This window comes from Hemicordylus capensis, chromosome 2 (assembly GCF_027244095.1).
Source record: "Hemicordylus capensis ecotype Gifberg chromosome 2, rHemCap1.1.pri, whole genome shotgun sequence".
Lineage (NCBI taxonomy): Eukaryota > Metazoa > Chordata > Lepidosauria > Squamata > Cordylidae > Hemicordylus > Hemicordylus capensis.
The window spans coordinates 359,133,629-359,153,929 of NC_069658.1; the positions used below are offsets into that span (position 1 = coordinate 359,133,629).

General features: G+C 43.0%; 1 protein-coding gene across 9 annotated transcripts in view; it reads left to right on the forward strand.

The window, feature by feature from the left end:
- The window catches only part of TCERG1 (transcription elongation regulator 1), a 98,807-nt gene that overhangs the window by 55,497 nt on the left and 23,009 nt on the right, over positions 1 to 20,301 (forward strand). For all 9 annotated transcript variants that reach the window (XM_053293726.1, XM_053293729.1, XM_053293730.1 and 6 more), the window contains 2 exons: positions 14,398 to 14,516; positions 17,004 to 17,154. In XM_053293726.1, coding sequence (XP_053149701.1) covers positions 14,398 to 14,516; positions 17,004 to 17,154 — 270 coding nt within the window. The remainder of the gene's footprint in view (positions 1 to 14,397; positions 14,517 to 17,003; positions 17,155 to 20,301) is intronic.

Below are 20,301 nucleotides of genomic sequence, written 5' to 3' on the forward strand. Positions count from 1 at the left end.
ACTGACTTGAGGCTCAACTTTTAGACAACATCCTCCTAAATGAGAGGAAAGAATTCACAAGGAGAATCTATAAGTGCAAATAGAAAAGGTTCACAAACTCCTGCTACTAAAGGATTTTACCATTACTTGGCTTCCATCCATCAAATCCTTTTATACTTAATGAATTTGAAGAACCCAGCACTCTCCAATGCCTCCATAAAGGTTCATATGTCTCTCTGCAGGACATTCTGGCTAGGACTTACACAATGTGTTCCACCCTGACTCAGAAAGATATTTTAAGGGAATCAATAACCTATTTCTACCAGTCAGAGAGCCGATTGAACCTTGTAGTCTTTCATTAGCCCTGTCCACACTTATGGATGCTCCATTCAAACCACTAAGCTCCTCCCTTAACTTTTGAATTTTAAAGACTGTGTTCTTGGTTGCCATTACATTGGCACAGAGAGTCAGTGAACTAACAGCTCTTAGAATTTACACAACGTTCTTTCCGGACAACAGACCCATCTTTCAGAGCTAAAGTAATCTCTGAATTCCATTTAAACTGAGACACAGTCTTGCCTTCCTTCTTTATGAACCCTTCTACTTCTTTGGAGAAACCTATGCACTCGCTGGATGTTAGATGATCACTGCTTTATTATATGGACAAAATGAAGGTATTTAGGAAGTCGAATAAACTGTTTATCTCCTATGTTGGGGGAGGAGGAGAAGGGACATCCTATCTCCAGACAGAGAATATCACACTGGCTGGTAGAGTTGATCTTCATTTGGTACAATAAACAAGGTGCCAAGGCGCACTCAACTAGAGCTATGGCCAGCAGCCCACATAAGCATGACAGACATTTTTAAAGCAGCAATGTGGTCCTAAGATCTTCCCTTTGTAAAGCATTATGCTGTGGACTAACGCCAAGTGGTGGAAGCCAACTTGTTCGCTTACCTGACTTCATCTGCCCACGTTATTCACTCTTTGCAGCAGCCAATCAAGATTTGAGGAGAAGGTGCTCTCCTGCATATAACAGATAACAATAACAGATGCGCCTTGTGCGCGATTCGGCAGAGCCAAAGAGTACTTCATGGAGCAATGGAATTTTTCCAAAGAGGTTGCTGCGCAGGTGCAGAACCCAATTTGTGATTGAAAAACAGGTTGCTCACCTGTAACAGATGATCTGGTAGTGATTCCACGACATTCATAAAAATGGGTTCTGTGCCTGTGCAAACAAACTTTGGGTAGCCATCGTTAGCTCCTCACGACGCCTTCAACTGCCCCTGCACAAGCGTGCAGTACCTCATATCAGCGGTTAGGCGTCTCTGTCTTCAGTTTCTGGATGACCAACACAACTATTCCAACCATGTCATTCCAACCAGAGACGCCTAACCGCCAATATGAGGTACTGCACGCTTGTGCAGGGGTGGTTGAAGGTGTCGCGAGGCGCTAACGATGGCTACCCGAAGTTGGTCTGCACAGGCGCACAACCCATTTTTATGAGTGTTGTCGGAATCACTATCCAGATCATGGATCACTAGAAAGATAACCTGTTACAGGCAAGCAACCTATTTTTCCTATTTTGTTGTGTGAAAAGCTATGTGGAGTATATCAAGCCAGTGTTTTTGAAGTATTTCTGAAGCAATATGCCAGCTAGAAAAAAAAGCTTCCTGCAATAAAAGCCCACATCAAACTCCATTTTTAAAAACTTAATGTAAATCTTTCTAAGTATTGCTATGCTTATTAAGTGTATGATCTGGATCGTGATCCATTGAGCCCATAAGTGAATGGGTTCTGCGCCTGCGCAGGCACCTCTCGGGCCGACTAGGTAGCTCCTCGCGACGCCCAACCGTCTTTCTGCACGTGCTCCTGCATTCCATCTATATAGTGCGGTTGGGCGTCTTCCGTTAGTTTCTGTTTGACCGCCACAGCGTTCAGACCTCGTGTGGGCTCCTCGGTAGACAGAAATAACAAACTTTACTTATACGGCTTGAAAATTGGTATTGAATATTGGACAGGATAAACGGAATTGGATATTTGGCTTGACGGACTAAGTTAGACGACAGATTGGACTGATTTATCTGGCTTTACCTGGACTGCTAAACGGAATCGGAAACTTGTTTAACGGACTAATTTAGACGACAGATCGGACTGATTTCTTTGGCTTTACTTGGATTGTTGTTGAATTTTGCAAATTGCTTCACGGACGGTGTTGACGAACTACAGTTCGGATTGCTTACAGACGGACTGCTTACGAAAAATGGAGAATAAAACTACGTTTAAGCGTTGTGTGAGGTGTCGGGCAAAGTTGCCATCCACCGACCATCATGATGCCTGCTTGTTGTGTCTCGGTGAGGAGCACAACACGGCAGCTTGTAAAATTTGCTGTGCATTCTCGAAACAAACGAGAACAAATCGGGCGTTGCGCCTTAGAGCCGCGCTTTATGAAGACGCACTCCGCCCGCCAACCCCTCGCCCTGTAGATCCGTCGACATCGACTATGGCATCGACATCGGCTGCGGTATCGGGTGCAGGGAGTCACGGAGCTGTCGCAGTACAGTCTAAAACCGTGTCTGATAAAGCTTTCAAGAGACCTTTGGAAGTCTCTTCGAAGGAGCACAAGCGGAAGGAAAAAAGACATCGACGAGAGGAAAGCGTTGGGCATGAAGGTGAGAAGACTGGACATAGGCTGAAAACCCCATCACCTTCCTCGGTGCAGGGATCGGAGGGTGAGTGGAATACAGAGCATCGAACTTCAAGCCCGGTCTCGACACCGAGAGCCTCGACGTCGAGGACACCCTCGACATCGAGAAAGGAACGAAAAGGCATATCATCGGTACCATCACCCTCGACGCCGAAGCCCTCGACATCGAGGAGTGAGCACACCGGGGTCATTTCGACATCGAGCTCAACATCGAAGGCGAAGAGCAACCGTGACTCTTCGGCGCCGAGAGAGACTGCACACCGCGTCTCCCTCTCCCCTGCACACACTCCTCAACAGTCTCCCTCGACTCCACGGAACCAGGGAAGCCACCGCTCTGATAGAAGTGCGACGTCGGCACTCAGGAGCCTGATGGCATCGGATCCGAACACCCCTGCAGAATCCACATTCCAAGGGTTTGTGAGTGCAGGATTGGATGAGGAGGAGGAGGAAGGGGAAGAGGAAGTGGAGTTGGAGCCGGCGCTCCCCCATCCAAGGACTCCATCGCTTTCCCCAAGAGTGGCAGCAGAACCTTTGATCCAGTCACCCTTGGCTGTGGTACCACCGTTGCCTGGGTATTTGGATGACAGCATACGCCATCCAACAACTCAACCCTCGCATACGTGTGGGTTCAGACACACGCTCCCGCATGATTACGCGGAATATTTAAGGTGGAAGGCGCAACAACCCGACCCACAACCTCGGGAAGAGAGTCATCCACTTGCAGCCGCTGCCCACAGGGAGAAACCAAGTGGGAAGCGGAAGAGAAAGAGCACTCCGCCACCACAGAGCCCATCGTCCAGAGAACATTGAAAGTTAATTATGACAGAATAGAATACAGTGGAAAAACCTACACAGAAGAAAACAGGAACAAGCATTAAAAATATATAGGAGAAACCTTTAGTGTTTAGAAACACTAAAGCAAATTAACCAACAGAAACAAAAGAAGTATAGAATAATATTATAAAAAGCAAAACAACATAGAAACATGTTCACAACCAAGAAAAGAAATTGCCAATAATCTTTAGAAAAACATGTGATTTTTTTGCTTTTAAATTGTTAAGATATTGCAAAAATCAATAAAAAATCTCGTTACATCCTATTAAACAAATGTTGACTTCCCACTCACCAATCCATGTGAATCACTAACTATACAATTCAACCACTGCTATAGTAATTCAAAACATATATCCTATACCTTACAAACTCGATTTTACTCTACTCAACCTGCTAATATTACTAAATTTCAAACCCTGTTGAAAAATCAGTATTAGAAAAATAGTTCTTTAGGTATAATAAGAATGGTTTCCAATCTTCTTTAAAACATTCCAAGTTTTAATCGCTTATCAGTACTGTAAGTTTTGCCATCTCAGCATATTTGCCATCTCAGCAAAATGTTTATCAACCAATCTTCTTTTGAGGGCAATTCATTATCCTTCCATTTCTGCGCATATACTATTCTGGCCGCCGTGGTTGCATACATAAAGAATGTTAAATTTCTTGTGGAAAACTCTCCTTGCGTTATTCCCAGCAGGAAGGATTCTGTAGGAGTGTGCACGGTTCGGTCCGGGCACAATGTAAAAGACCGCTGGACCGGTTCGGGAGGGCGGGGACATGTAACTTTGGGGGGGTAGTACTCCTCCCCCCTTCTCCCTCCAGCGCTGGTGCGTTTTAAAATCTTCCTGGGGCGGCAGAGTTCCTCCCTGCCGCCCCTGCCCCCGTCGTTGTCATCCAAAGCCTTCAAAGGAGTAAAGCTAGCAGTGCGCATGCGCCCTGCGCTGCGCGCGCGTCTCCGCCACTGGCACGCGCGTTCCACATATGTCATGGCGCGCGCAAGCGGCAAAGACGAGTGCGCACGCCGCGCAGGGCACATGCGCGCCGCTAGCTTTACTCCTTTGAAGGCTTTGGATGACAACGACGGGGGCAGGGGCGGCAGGGAGGAACTCTGCCGCCCCAGGAAGATTTTAAAACGCACCAGCGCTGGAGGGGAAGAGCAGCGGGGGGGGGGGTGTAAGTACTACCACCACCACCCTTAAAGTTACATGCCACCCAGTGCCAGACCACGCCTCCGTGGTTCCGTGCACATCCCTGGGATTCTGGTCTCTTAGGAAATGTCATTTAAAAAATTTTCTTTAACTCATTATATATCATGTCTCAAAAGGCCTTTGCCTTCCTACAGGACCACCACATATGAAACATTTTTATACGTTAGTGCTAATTTTTTAGGTGTCAAATACCACCTGTACATCATCTTATAATAATGTTCTTTTAAAGTATAACATGCAGTGAACTTTAAATCCATTTTCCATAATTTTTCCCAAGCTGCCATATCTATATTATGATCCACATCTTGAGCCCATTTTATCATAGTTGTTTAACCACTTCATCTCTTGTCTCCTCCAAAAGCAACAGCCTATACATCTTAGAAACTAATTTTTCATCATTTTCACACAGCTCCTTCTCAAATCTCGACATTTGATCCTCAAATCCAACTTTAAGATCCTTCTTATAAACTTCATTTAACTGATGATACTGAAACCAATTACTAACCAAATTTTGTACTTCAATTAGGTTTTTTAATTTACAGCCCTTTTCTTGGAAACATAACAAATCCCTATAGGTACCCCATTCCGGTTGCATATTTATCTCTTTATGTGCTAAAGCTTCAATCAGAGATAGCCATAACGGAGTTTTAGGTTCCAACCATTTTTTATATTTTACCCACACTCTCATTAGACTTCTTCTTACATAGTGATTTTTATCATACCACAAATATGAATGCCATCCAAACCTATCAAATCTTTCCAGATCAAGTATTTTCTTAATGTTATCCATTCTTTTAACCATGTCAAACAAACAGCATCAAAATACAACCTTAAGTCTGGCAGGGTAAGACCACCTCTTTCTTTAGCATCTGTTAAATTTTTAAAATTAATTCTTGGTCTTTTCCCTTGCCAAACAAATTTGGTTATGTCCTTTTGCCATTGCTTAAAAGAGATTAAAATATTAATTATAGAAATAGTCTGGAAAAGAAACAGCATTTTAGGTAAAACATTCATTTTCACAACTGAAATTCTTCCCATTAAAGATAAGTTCATTCTAGACCATCTTTGCAAGTCAGTTTTTACTGTATTCCATATTTTAATATAATTATTTAAAAACAACAAAGCGTTTTTGTTTGTCAACCAGATGCCCAAGTATTTAATTTTCTTCTCCACTTTCAGTTATCTTTAGAAAAACATGTTGAGAAATATTATCGTTTCAAGACAGGTAGAATAAAATATCACTAGCAGACCCGGCGCAGAGCGTCTGCACTCTCTTCCCCCAGGTGTCTCTGACGCCCACCCGCCCCCGTCCCCCTCCCCCCCCCCGGTGCACTTTTTGGCTGGCTTTTAAGCTGGCCCGTTCCCTCCACTCCTGCCGCCTCCTCTTCCTGGCGGCCCAGCCACCTCCATTAGGGTTGCCATTCTTCCTCCATTCTACTTATTGCCTTCCAGCAGTCTGGGACTCTTGGTGTTCTTCAGTCTGTCCACTAGGAGGCAGGTTCTTTGAAGAAATATTTGCTTGGATTTTGTGTCCTAGGAGGCACTTCCCACTTTTTTTTCTGGAGCCAGTTTTGTTCCTCCACTGAACAGTCACAAGTTCACAACCTGGTCAAAGGGACCAGTTGCCCCCAGCTTTATTTTCCCTTATTATTTACCTGGGAAAGAAAGGGAAGAAGCATGTAAAAGGAGATTTACATGGTGCCAGCAACCTGATTTTAGCAGAGAATGAGTCATCCCCAGCGAATCTCCCTCGTCTTAGCTAACAGGAGTTCATGAAAGAGGAGTGTATCCAGAATCTGGCTTTTAGCCCTCAGTACTTTTTTTAAAAAAGGTAATCTTTACCTTTACTTTCTAAAAAGTTCCCATTCTCCAGTCCTACAATACTAAATTGTCCTGGTTAAATCTGTATTAACAAGTATTTTTTATTCACAATCTCAGGGTCCCAGAAGTTTGGTATTGCATTCATGATGTAGAGGACATAAGTGGCCATTTGTGAAAGGAGCAGCTGTCTCATCTTGGCAGAGCTTTTGGGCCCTATCTTCCTGCTATGCTACCCTGTTAGAGAAGGGAATGAGCAGACTTTCCACAGAACTGGAGTTCTACTACTGCTAATTTCTATCTTAGAATATAACAATTACATAACAATTCATGCAGGGGCACTTAGGTACTCAATTGATAAATAATGTCATTTGGGGAGACAAATAGATCAGTTTAATTAATCCAATATCTAAAATTTGGGCCAATCATTTTTTCTTAAATCATTTGAAGCAAATAAGCCGCATGATCATAAGCTTTTTCTGCGCTGGATTTAATTATGGTTATAACTTCCTTCTAATTTATAGAATGACAACGCTTCACTTTTCCAAGTTTCGGGTTGCGTTTGCTCGGGCTTGCTTAAATGTGCTGCCCTCCTCTCTTTTGGAAAGGAGGTTTGCTAAGGATTCTTCAGCTACGGTTTTCTGCCCCTGTGGCTCTGGCCTTCTGGAAACTGTTACCCATGTTCTGTTATATTGTTCTTTGTATTCAGGTGTCAGAGAAGAACTTATTTCCCCCCGTTTGTTAGATTTCCTGGAAGGTGTGAACCTTTTTATACACAATAATTGCCTTGCAGATACAAGCTGTGAGATCACAAAAGTGTGGCCAAAATGAAATTAAGGTCTCAATTTTAGGAGCTGTTTTACTGTTTTTAAAGTAATCTATCCTGGATGCTTGTATACTGTTTTATTGTGTGTTGTTATCAGTTACTATTTGTGTATATTAGTTATATTTGTTCTGATTTTTATCTCTTGGCTGGCCAACGGCTGTAATAAAAATTGATTGATATAGAATGAATAACAATCTTCCTTATATTATAAACCATCCTTTTATAAAACCTTGTTTATCTTCATGTATATGCATGACTGTATCAAACATTTTAAGCTAAAATTGCAACAAATGTTTTATAATTGCAGTTGGTCAGTATGAAGAAAGTTAATATGGATCTGGTACAGGATCCGTTGATTCCATTAGAATGGGTTCTGCGCCTGCGCGGAAGCCTCTCGGTGTCGTTTTCACAGCTCCTTTTCGGAGCCTGCGTCCCGCCCCGCCCCACGTGACCACGTGGCTATTTAAGGCGGGAGGAAGCACAGGCAGCTCAGTTCCTTTGCGACCGCCATAGGAATCACTTGGTTTCTGCGGCTCCTTCGTGCTAGTTTCCTTGGCTACTTTCGTTTCCAGATCTACTGGTTTTGACTCGAACTGTTCTTTCAGACTATTCTTGCTACCTGATTTGGATTGTCTGCTCTCGTTTTGACCCGGATTGTGACTGTTTTTCCTTCTGTGATCTCCTCTGGCTTGGCGAAAGATCGGACTGCTTTTCTGGCTACTGACCTCAGATAGTGAGTACTATAGATGCTCCTGAGGGGAAAAAGAACTTTAAACGCTGCACTGAGTGCAAAGCGAAACTGCCCTCACAAGATCACCACAGCTTGTGTTTGCTGTATCTGGGCAAGGCCCATAAGACTTCGGCCTGTAAAATTTGTCAATTCTTTTCTAAACAGACCAGCAGAAATCGCGAGCTCTGTTTACGGGCTGCTCTATATGATGATGTTTTGGCAGCGCCTTCCTCTTCAAAATCTCCCCAGGTGCATGGCTTGAAGGACCTGGGTCTGGCCCAGTCTAAAACTTCGATGCCCCCCATGAAGGCCCCTAAGTCCTTGAAAAGCCGGGCGGGAAAATGGCTGCCACGGGCGTTCCCGCCAAAAAGGCACGGCTTCAAACCCAGTCGGAATCGACGCCTTCCCCGGGAACTGCACAAGACGTGGTCTTTGTCTCCGCATCGAAAACGCCAACTCCCGAAGATTTGACTTCGACACTGTCAATACCGACAACTTTGCAGCGTTCGGTATCGACAGCTCCACTACGAGCCGACTCCTCTGCATCGAGCTCTCCAGCTAGGGCTCCTTTGACACCAAGACCTATACCCCATTCGATATCAACGGCCTCGGTGTGACGATTTCAATACCGATGGAGGCAGTAGAGAAGCTGACGGGACACGCAACGTTGACACCGAGACTGTCAACCTCGGTATCGATATCTACAGAGACTCTACACGATGCATTGAAAGAAGCTCCTTTGACATCTGTGGTGCTGCCAGTGATGCTCTCGATTTCGGCTACTAGGGACCTAGTACCGGCACTGACTCCCATTCGTTCACCATCAACATCGAGGGAGGATGAACAGGCATCCGTACTAAATACTCCAACAAATATCACGACGGTGACCCCAAGATTCCGAAAACCAATGACGTTTACGCTGGAGGGAGCTGATGCAGAGGACCCTGAGGCACCATAGCTGGATCCTCTTCTGAAAATGCTGGACTCCACTACTAATACACCATCCACTTTCCAAGGCTTTCCGCATTCCGAGGAAGATGCTTCCGGCTCTTCCCCAAGTTTGCTCACTGCCATGCAACTCACAACTTCGACCCCGTGGCACACCTGCGGCTTTAGCCATCAAGTGTCTCCATCCAAAGAGACTGCTATACCGGGTACCAGCTCACCTGGTGCAGGGTATGACTTCCAGGAAGACCGTGCTTGGAGAAGGGGACTGACATCAATACAGGATCCTACTAGACTTTCCGCCCCGTCCCTCTCAGCAGATGTTGCTCTGGCTCCTCATAAAAAGGTCTTCTCCAGTTTGAACACCCAGACTAGAATTCAGTGAGCTTTGGCACAGACTCAGTTTCTAAACAGTATTCTAATGCTGGCGTGCAAATCGATCCTTTGCCGATTCCTATTTCCCCACAGGAAACGTCTCCAAAACTTCCATCGCGCCATACTATTTTGGACCCTGATTCTGACGATAGTCATGGCTCATCTGATTTTGAATCAGATGCTGAGATGGTAGAATTGGACCTGTCTCCAGATGTAGCAATGCCTTCCCACGTTTCACCAACGGAAGAATTAAAGGCATATCGTTCCCATGTGAAACGTATGGCCAACGCGTTAGGACTGGATCTTACTTTACAACTTAAAACTATAGATGATCCAGTTTATAACTTTATGCGAAAGTCTCAATCAACACAGCCCATAGCACTCCCCTTGTTACCCATCATCTCCAGTGTAGCACAGTGCTTGTGGCAAGTACCACATACTTCTGCACGGACTTCGAAAAGACTTGAAGGATTGTATCGGGTGCAGGAGCAAGATAATACCTACCTGTTTAAGCACCTGGTCCTGAACTCCTTAGTTATCGACTGTGCAACCTCCTCGAAGTCTGGACGACGACATACGACCCCTGCAGACAGAGAAGGCAGGAAACTTGATGTGATGGGCAGGAAATTATATTCTACTTCCTGTTTATCCATAAAGGTTGCAAATTACTCAGCCTGTTTGGCAAAGTACAGCTATTGCATTTGGGAGGAACTGGAGAAGGACTTGGATACGTTATCTCCAGAAGAGCTGAAACTTCGATTCCGAAAAACTTTGCAGCAGGCGGGTGACCTTACCTGTCAACAGTTAAGCACTGCGAAGCACTTAGCGGAATCTGAGGCCCATTCCATCACGACAGCTATCACCCTATGTCGTCATGCCTGGTTGAGATCAGCCACCCTGCAACAGGACATGAAAGATAAAATAGAAGGTCTGCCATTTGATGGGAAAGGTTTATTCTCAGAAGAGACTGATGCCACCATGGAAAAGAAGAAAAAATCAAAATTCACTGCTAAAACCTTTACATCTGCCACCTCAATGGCCACATCCTATGGAATTAAGCAGCGTATCTCTTACTGTCCCCAGTCTACATACAGACAACAAGACAGAGAAACTTGCGTAAGTCTTATCAACCATTCAATAAACAAGCGACCCAACAGAAAGGGAGATTTTCTTCAGGTCAACGCAACAAACAGACAGACGGGGACAAACAGCGTCTTTGAAGTGCAGAGCAGCCCATCGCTCATACCTGGGACTCCCCATTGCTTCCCCTCCCAGAACACCAGAGAAGATTTGGTCCCGGCCTACAACATCACGGAGCCAGCCCCACTAGCCATCAACACCATCAGGTTGGCAAGTCATGCGAAAGCATGGCGCAACATAACATCAGATCAGTGGGTCTTGAAGATTGTTACATCCGGTTACGCGATAGAGTTCAAGAACCAACCAAATTTCAAGGGCATACGCTTCACAAAAGCAACGCTGGCCCTTCTTCAGGAGGTTCAGGAACTCCTGCTCAAGGAAGCAATAGTACCAGTGCGATGGGCAAATCGACGGGAGGGATTTTACTCCCGTTATTTTTAGATACCAAAGAAGGATGGCAGGATTCGACCAATCATGGACTTAAGACACCTAAACAAGTTCATCCATGTGAAAGGGTATCGAATGATGACGTTACAGGACATCCTACCTCTTCTCCATCAAGAGAGGTGGCTTGTGACGTTAGACTTAAAGGATGCCTACTTTCACTTAGGAATCCGGCCCTCCTTTCAGAAGTATCTGCAATTCACTGTGGGGACCTCGCTTTACCAGTACCAAGTACTGCCGTTTGGTCTGTGCACGGCTCCCCGTGTTTTTACCAAGTGCATGGTGGTGGTAGTCGCCCACTTGAGGACAAGGGGTTTGAAACTGTATCCGTAGCTGGATGATTGGCTGCTGTCCTCAACAGACAAAGAAGAGTTACTTTTGCAGATAAAGGACATGTTACATCTTCTCCAGGACCTAGGCATACAAGTCAACTGGAAGAAATCCAACCTGACGCCAATTTCAACCATGTTGTTCATAGGAGCTTGGCTCAGTGCTACACTGAGGAGGGCGTTTCTACCAGAAGACCGCTTTCAGACCATAGCGTCGCTAGTTCAAATGTTTCAGGCTACGCCGTCGCAAACAGCGTGGCTCGTCCAACGTCTATTGGGACTGATGGCTTCTTACAGGACAACCGTGCGGTACACGCGCCTGAAAATGAGAAAACTGCAATTGCGGTTCCTGTCCTCCTTCAATCTACTCAGGGACTGCCCCATGAAACATCTGTCTCCACCACTGCCAATTTTTCGATCTCTTTCCTGGTGGACACGAAGCTCCAACCTGCTCAGGGGGGTCCCGTTTCAGGCCCAACTTCTTGTCAGTGTGGGTCACGACGGATGCCTCTCTTTGAGGTTGGGGTGGACACTGCAATGCCGCCACTACTCAGGGCCTTTGGACCCGCAATCAACGTCTACTACACATAAACATTCTGGAGCTGTTGGCAGTTTTTCAAGCCATGAAAGCCTTCCTTCCCATGCTGTGGGGACGAGTGGTCCAGTTACAATTGGACAACACCACTGCCATAGCCTATCTCAACAGACAGAGGGGGCATGGTCTCCAGATCACTCTGTGCACTCAGTATTCAGATCTGGCATTGGTGCATCAAGAACAGCATAACACCTGTGGCAATACACATAAAGGGGTCAGACAATGAATTGGCAGATGGTCTCAGCCGCTCGTTCTCCATGGACTGCCACGAGTGGGAACTGAACAACCATTACCTCCAACGGATCTTCAACCTTTGGGGCCACCTGGAGATAGACTTGTTTGCTACAACACAAAATGTGAAATGCAGGCTGTTCTGCTCCAGAGCGGGACATGATCCACAGTCTGTGGGGGATGCGTTCCAAATAGACTGGTCACTCCATCGCTCTTATATGTTCCCCCCCTTGCCGCTTGTGAGCAGAGTAATAGCTCGTCTCCTGCACAGTCCAGCAAGATGCATCTTAATTGCACCGTGGTGGCCACGCCAACCATGGTTTCCGCATTTACTCAGACTGACCTTGCACACTTACCAGAGACTTCCAAACCACCTGGACCTACTAATTCAAGAGGGTGGCTAAGTGTTGAATCCCGAAGTTCTCACACTGCAACTGACGGCATGGCGGGTCAACTGCTGAAGAGGATCCTGCTGAACGAGCGCAAACCATCTACAAGGCAGAACTATGCTAGCAAGTGGAAGAGATTTGTATCTTATGCACAAACACACGGGTTCTGTCCCAAACGAGCCACCATACGGGAAGTCTTGCTTTATTTGACGGGCCTTAAGACATCGGGACTTTCTAATGTATCCATACAAGTCCACCTAGCGGCTCTCTTGTCTAGACATCAGGGATGGGATGGCAAGACATTGTTCTCCCATTCCTCCTGTAAGAGTTTCCTGAGAGGCCTCACGAATCTCTACCCTCCTATACGCAAGCCAATCGAGCCTTAGAGCATCTCTGGTCCTCTCTGCTCTAACAGAGCCACTATTTGAACCAATGAATACGGCAACTCTTCAGCATCTCTCCTTGAAAACGGCCTTTTTGGTGGCTATCACCACTGCCCACAGGGTGAGCTAACAGACCGCCCTCTGTATGGACGTACCTTACACTCGATTTTACCCAGAAAAAGTTCTCCTGCGTCCAGAGATCTGCGTCCGTGGTTTCAGACTTCCTTGTCAATCAAGTCATAGTCCTACCTACCTTCTTCAGTTCTCCTTCCACGCCTTTGGAAAAGGCTCTCTACTCTTTAGACGTCTGCAGAGCACTGCTCTATTATCTCTTGAGAACAAAGCAGTTCCGGAAGTCCAAAAAGTTACTGATATCGTACAAAGGTTCTTCTATGGGCCAAGCGCTGTCCAGACAGCGTCTGTCACATTGGTTAGTGGAAGCCATTCACCTTACCTACTCAATACAAGGAGTACCGGCACCAAAATCTATCAATGCACATTCCACTAGAGCTTATGGCACTTCTGCAGTCTGTCTGGGGTGTCCTTCCCAGATATCTGCAAGGCTGCTACTTGATCATCTGAGGAACCTTTTGTGAAACACTATGCTATTGACCTACGGTCCACTGCGGAGGCGAACTTTGGGAGAGGCGTTGTTAAAAGGGTGTTGCAATAAAGCACTGCTCCCTCCTTCTTTTGGAGCTAACTAAACACCCATTCTAATGGAATCAACGGATCCCGTTCCAGATAAACTGGCTGCTCACCTGTAACTGATGATATGGTAGAGATCCGTTGATATCCATTAGACCCTCCCGAGCCTCCCCTCTGCAGTGCACCATAGGTTTACTGAATACAACTTACCATATCTATGACTGCTTCGGCGGTCTCCAAGGAACTGAGCTGCCTGTGCTTCCTCCCGCCTTAAATAGACACTTGGGGCAGGGTGTAGGCGCTGAAAAGGAGCTGTGAAAACTCAACACCGAGAGGCTTCCGCGCAGGCGCAGAACCCATTCTAATGGATATCAACGGATCTCTACCAGATCATCAGTTACAGGTGAGCAACCTGTTTATCCTTGCCCAGTTTGGGAATAAACTTAAATTTTGCTGTCTGTATAAATGGAATTTTCCCTCAGTGAAAATAGCTCTACCATAACTACTAGAAAGGTCTTATAAAATTCAAATAGAAAGCCATCTGTATCTGCAACCTTTTCAAGAGTAGTGTTCTTAATTATATTACTTAACTGGACTATTCTGGTTGGTTCTTCTGGTATGGCTCTATTCAGCTCTGTAATTTCAGGGAGGTTTAATCTTTGAAGAAAAATTTGTATTAAATTTTGTTTCGTGTTATCCGAAACATTAAAATGCTTATAACTTTTTCAAGTTCTTTAATAAGTCTTCATTGTTTGAGACCAATTCCTTCTATGAATGAATGTTTATTTCAGCGTACTCTGTGGTGGGTTTTTTCCTAGGTATTTGATCAGTATGTGAAAACTAGGGCAGAAGAAGAGCGTAAAGAAAAGAAAAACAAAATAATGCAGGCCAAGGAAGACTTCAAGAAAATGATGGAAGAAGCAAAGATTAATCCCAGGTAAGAATATTTCCTTCCATTCATGTTTAGAAACTCTTCCTACCCGCCACTCCAGCCCCATGACTGCTTCCCTGACTACATTTCTCGGTTCCATTGATAAACTTGAAATCCAGCACTGCTCTCCACAAGCTTATTATCATTTAACGCAAATTATAAAAATCATTGGCTGTTTCAGGAGGCGAAACAATCCCAAATGTTCTATGTGCTATGGAGGATCGATATCTTTTTTCTAAATGTTCACAAACTGTATTCCCTAGTCTTTAGCCTCCCCAAACTTTACTGGATGATGAATACACACACATATTAGCCCTATTTAGACATTATGTTGTATGAGTGTATAGTTGTCTCTACGCTCATATTTGTTTTGTGTGAATGATTTTACCTGCATTCATTTTAGAAATGAACCTGGGTACAGGCTCTCAGTCCACCGAATGGTACAGCAGGGAAATGGCTTGACTACCAAGCCAGAGGTTGCTAGTTCGAATCCCTGCTGGTATGTTTCCCAGACTATGGGAAATACCTGTATTGGGCAGCAGCGATATAGGAAGAAGCTGAAAGGCATCATCTCATACTGCGTGGGAGGAGGCAATGGTAAACCCCTCCTGTATTCTACCAAAGACAACCACAGGGTTCTGGAGTTGACACCAACTTGACAGCACACTTAACTCTACAGGCTCTCAAATGCATGGTACAGATAGGAAGTGTATTGCTTGTACCTGTGTTCAGCATAATGTGTGAATAAGTGTACCTGTGTACAGATCTGTACCTATGCACACTCATTGTATGAGTGTTCAGCATAATGTCTGAATAGAGCTGCTATTCTAACACAAAGTGTGCCAATAAAGGTCTTTCTTTATTGTAAAGACCTCATGCTTTGTCAGTATTATGTTAAATATGTTACATAACACTGCCAGTCATAGTATTGACTATAGGGTCAGAACTGTCCATGGCATTGAGGGATATTTTTAAAAGCTGTTGGCCCACTTTAGCAAATTGCATGTACAAATAAGCTCCTATAAAGGTAAGGATCCACAGTAGTTCCATAATCAGCAGTATGAAAGTTCCATAACTAGTAATACAAAAGCCCCATCTGGAATCCTGCCTACTTAATTTCTGGGTTGCAGTCTTTTATTGTTTAATGGCCAGATGTGTTTTCACTGTTCAGTCACATTGTAAGCAAGATACCACTAGCATTTAATTGGGCAGTAGTTCTAATTGCTTTTAAAATGTTTGTTTTTTCATTTCAATTAGGATGTATTTTGCATTAACCGTTCATTTATTTTAGTTAAATGTCATTATTTAGTAAAATGCATTAAACATACAAGGACGTCCCGCTCCCTTCCTCTTTGCTTCAGTCAGCTTGGTATTTGCAATCAGCTATGTGATTGGGTTTGTCACAAACCCCTCCTGTATTCTAACAAAGACAACCACAGGGCTCTGTGGTCGCCATGAGTCAACAGCGACTTAATAGCACACTTTATCTTTACCTAGTATAGATTAAACTTTAGGGTGAATGCAATACTGACACTTTGAAGATAATTTATTTGTAACCATTTTAGCTGTTATTTATACCAGAAAGGACACAGAAGTCATTATTTTGATCTATGTGCATATGTATACAGATTTAGTCAGGAAAGCATTCTCCAAAGGACCTGCATGTCTTGTTAACTTCTAACTTTTTATCAAAGGTAACGATAATCCCTTTTATTAAAGGACTTGTGGTCTTTGAAAATCATCTGTTTTATGTGCTGAAGACTTTTTGCCTAGCCTTGGTTTGCTGCTCACTTTCTTTAGTATAGGTTTACATTCACTTCCAATCAATTGAATAAGCTACCAAATTCTTCTCTTGTTTTAATTTACCCTACAGCAACAGTAGGCGGGATTTTCCAAGTCTAATTATTTCCATGCTGTGATGAAAACATTCGTAGGATTATAATGTCTCACGTAATCTTGGGGCCAGATTAGCATCAGATCTTGGAAAAAGCACAGTAGTGTGTTTTTTTTGAGGTAAGTGGCAGTACTATATCTACTGCACATCTGAGATTTGGAATCTGGCCCTGGAGGTGAGAGTATTGTAAGGATAAATGTTTCAGGGTGGAAAGCCCTGCAAACACAACTGCCCTTACTCATAGTATTAAAAGAACCTGGATTTTTGTGTCACTCCTAGTTGAGATTGATGGCAAGTGAACGATTTGTTAACTTTACATTGCATAACCATGAATTAACAGGGCAGGTTGCTAATGGAACACTTATTCTATGATGATTATGCTGTGTGTTGGAAAAACTGCATTAAATGCATAAGCAATTTTTTAAAAGTGCAAAGCAACTTTGAATAAGCACTTTACTTCTTAGGCCTGCATCTATGTTATGAGGGCACAGGCGTGTAGTGCATATACCCCAAAAGAAGAAAAATACAACTATGCTTCTGAATGCATTTTCCAGTTAAGAAAGCTCTGCCAAATCAGTACACTTGCCATTTTATTACAGAACTACTTTTAGTGAGTTTGCAGCCAAGCATGCTAAAGACTCGAGATTCAAAGCAATTGAAAAAATGAAAGATCGAGAGGCCTTGTTTAATGAGTTTATCACAGCAGCAAGGAAGAAGGAAAAAGAAGATTCGAAGACCAGAGGAGAGAAGGTAAGATTTTTATAATGAAGCGTGTGAAAGTAGTTTGAATGGGAGGCATAGGAGAAAGCCAATGCTAGTCTTCCCAGTTCCTACACCAACCCCAAAAGGTAATCTTCTTTGCCTTCATTTCTCTTAGCTGAAACATTCCCCAAATTTTTGGTCTCTTAAATTTTTTTCTAAACTCAGAATGAGTATAGTGTTCTAAAACATTCAAACTGAGTTATGCTGTCGTATCCTTATGTTAAATTAACACTTAGGTGTTAAAATTCTAGAGTTGGATACTTCTCTGTCTGGAAAACTCCAAACAGATCATTGCATGTCCATCCTTTCAATGATGCAAGTAAGATTTGAGAACTCTTTGTGGCAAGTTATAAATAGTTGCCTTCTCTCTAAATGCTAACATTTCAGTGATATTTTTTTTAATCTCCCCGTAAACGTATGCTAGTATGACTACTTATCAGGATTTAAAGGTCGTCTATTAAAGATTAATGAATTCCAAATGTCATTTGTCTGCACTGTCAGTACAAGAGACCAAGTACACGGATACTACAAAGTGTCTTCAGCAGTGTTAGCATCAAATTGTACAAAAACTTTCCTTAGTGTCCTAGTATGCTGTGTGAATGAAGGAAAAAATATGTCTGAATCCTAATAATTTCTGGTATTTTTTTTCCTTTCCATAACCTATACATGAAGTTTATTCATGCAAACCCCTCTGCATATAGGAACAGAAGACATTCACAACTGAAATGCAGACCTGCTATAAATTATTTACATAACCTCAAATAGTTTTTCCTGAGTATATTTTCATGGTGTTTCATTGTTCATCTCTTTTAACAAGATTAGTAATAATACTTAACATTTATTAATAGATTTCAGTTGTTCAAACAGTAGGTAACAATAAAATCGCCACCAAATGAGTTCATGGCAGAGATTATACAAACTGGGAACTCAGTCTCTTAGATTTTATGCTACATCAGCTCTATAGTCTGTCTATGCCACCAGAATGATTAGCTTCCTAGATGTGAAAATATGTAACTTTAACTTTAGCTGCCATTTGTTTTTATTTGTAGTCATGATTCAAACAATATTGTTGCATCTTAGCCATAATCAACGTGAATAATTAATAAGTAAATTCTTTAATATTGCATGAGTTACATCAAACAATATATTGTATTAAATATTGTATTTATCTTTGCATTTGAAACTAATTATTTCTTTTCTCCCAAAGCCTTTTGTAACCATCTTATGTATTCTGTTTTGTAACAAGTGGATAGATTTTACAGTTTTGTGCTGTGCGGCCTGTCAATCAGTTCAGTCTGACAGCTGTCAATCACTGACACGCAAAGTATTATGGGATTCCCTAGTGAGGAAAGAATTGGTATCTCTGTGTGGTGACTTTAGCCTCCCGCAGTTCCGGTACTTTACATTTTTTCAGTTTTTTTCCTTGTGAAGTGATGAGAGTTGTGCCCAGAATGTGTAAACTGCAAAAAAAAGCGGGGGAAAATCCTCCTAAATACACACACAGTATTTTCAGCCTTATTTGCTTTTGCTGTGTTTCCACAAAAATAAGTGAAGCAAAAAATGTGGCTAAAGTATTAAGTGAAGCTTTCTCATCCAGTGTTCAGAAAAGAGGATTGATGTCAGAATTGCAGTCTTCCCAAAACCTTTACAGTAAGGGTTTGAAATATGGCACTTTATATATTGGCATCTTCAACTCTGTGGTGCATTTGTTTGAGGAGATAAAAAGGAGAATTTGTTTGTGCTGAAGCAAAGGTAATAAGATGTACTATATAAGTTCCGCTGCTTCTCTGCACATTTCTGGTGGTGGAAGGAGAAGTCTCTCAGGTGTACAGGTTTTGATGTAACTCTGCCCATTGCCAAGGTCACTAAGATGAGGGGTGCCTATCAGTTCTTTCTTGCAGTACTTCAGGGTTCACAAGATTTACACTGGCCTGCATCCAGACTAGTGTTGTGTTAAAATAACCCTGTTGTGTTAGCATTGACATAGCATAATGACATTGCTCTAAGAACGGAATCTCTGTTCCAGACTAGTTCTTGCCTCTTCCTACAGAAGATGTTTGAACATGTGCAGTCTTTTGCGCAGTCTCCACAATCTGGAGAAAGTCTTCTGCTAGTAGTTGTGCAACATTGTGGGGAATAGTGAACCACCTAGAGGTGTATATCTGTTCATTTTACACCAGTGCAACATTAGTATGGAGAGAGAGAGAGTGTGTGTGTGTGTGAGAGAGAGAGAGAGAAAGAGAGAGAGAGAGAGAGAGAGAGAGAGAGAGAAATGTAGAGGAACGTCTAACTTTTGTAGGCTGCAGTTTAGTTATGATCAATGCCTGTTTACTAGAGAGAGGCAGGAAAATGCACAGGTGCTGTTAACTTGTGTTATCTATACTCTTAACTTTACAAGTTTATGCTGTTCATTTTGTGTTTTTCTTTTCCGGAGGTCTTAAGAATGAACAGCTTTTGTATAAAATGTGGTCTTCTCAACAACCTATATGGAAGCAGAAATCCTGTAATCTTGAAACCCTAGGAAAGAATTATATAATATATTAGTTAGTAGAAGTGGTTGCTTCATTTACTAGAGAAGGTAGTGGAAAAACTGAAATAGCTAGTATTTTTTCTTCTACCAAAGAGAACAGCTAACAGCAGCATTAGGTGGTGAATCATGCTGGCTTTCAAGTAGAATGAGGACGACAGCTACTGGTTTCTATAGAGACAGGGATGCACAGTGTGTGAAAGTTGGGCAGGATCGTCACTGAAGCTGCTTTAGTGATTGTAGTCTTCTAGGTACTTTTAAATCTACTTCAACTATTGAAGATTGACTAATAATCTAGTGGATCGTTAAAAAAGAAAATAGCATTAGCCTATTGTGCCTGTACAATTACCCTTACTTTAAAGATTTCCACAGAGACACCTGAGATTTTAAGAGAAAAAACCGGCTGACATGAGGAAAATTACTGAAAGTAGTCCCACTGAAATTCAAAGAACAAGTTAGGCATTACTAATTGTCCTTAAAGTTTCAATGGGAATATTTTGAGTAATTCTCATGTCAGCCACTACATATAATTCTCTTACGTCTGGCTTAGAAAGCTTTATGTTATACTAGTTGCATGCCATGTCTAAATTCACTTTTTGAAATAATTT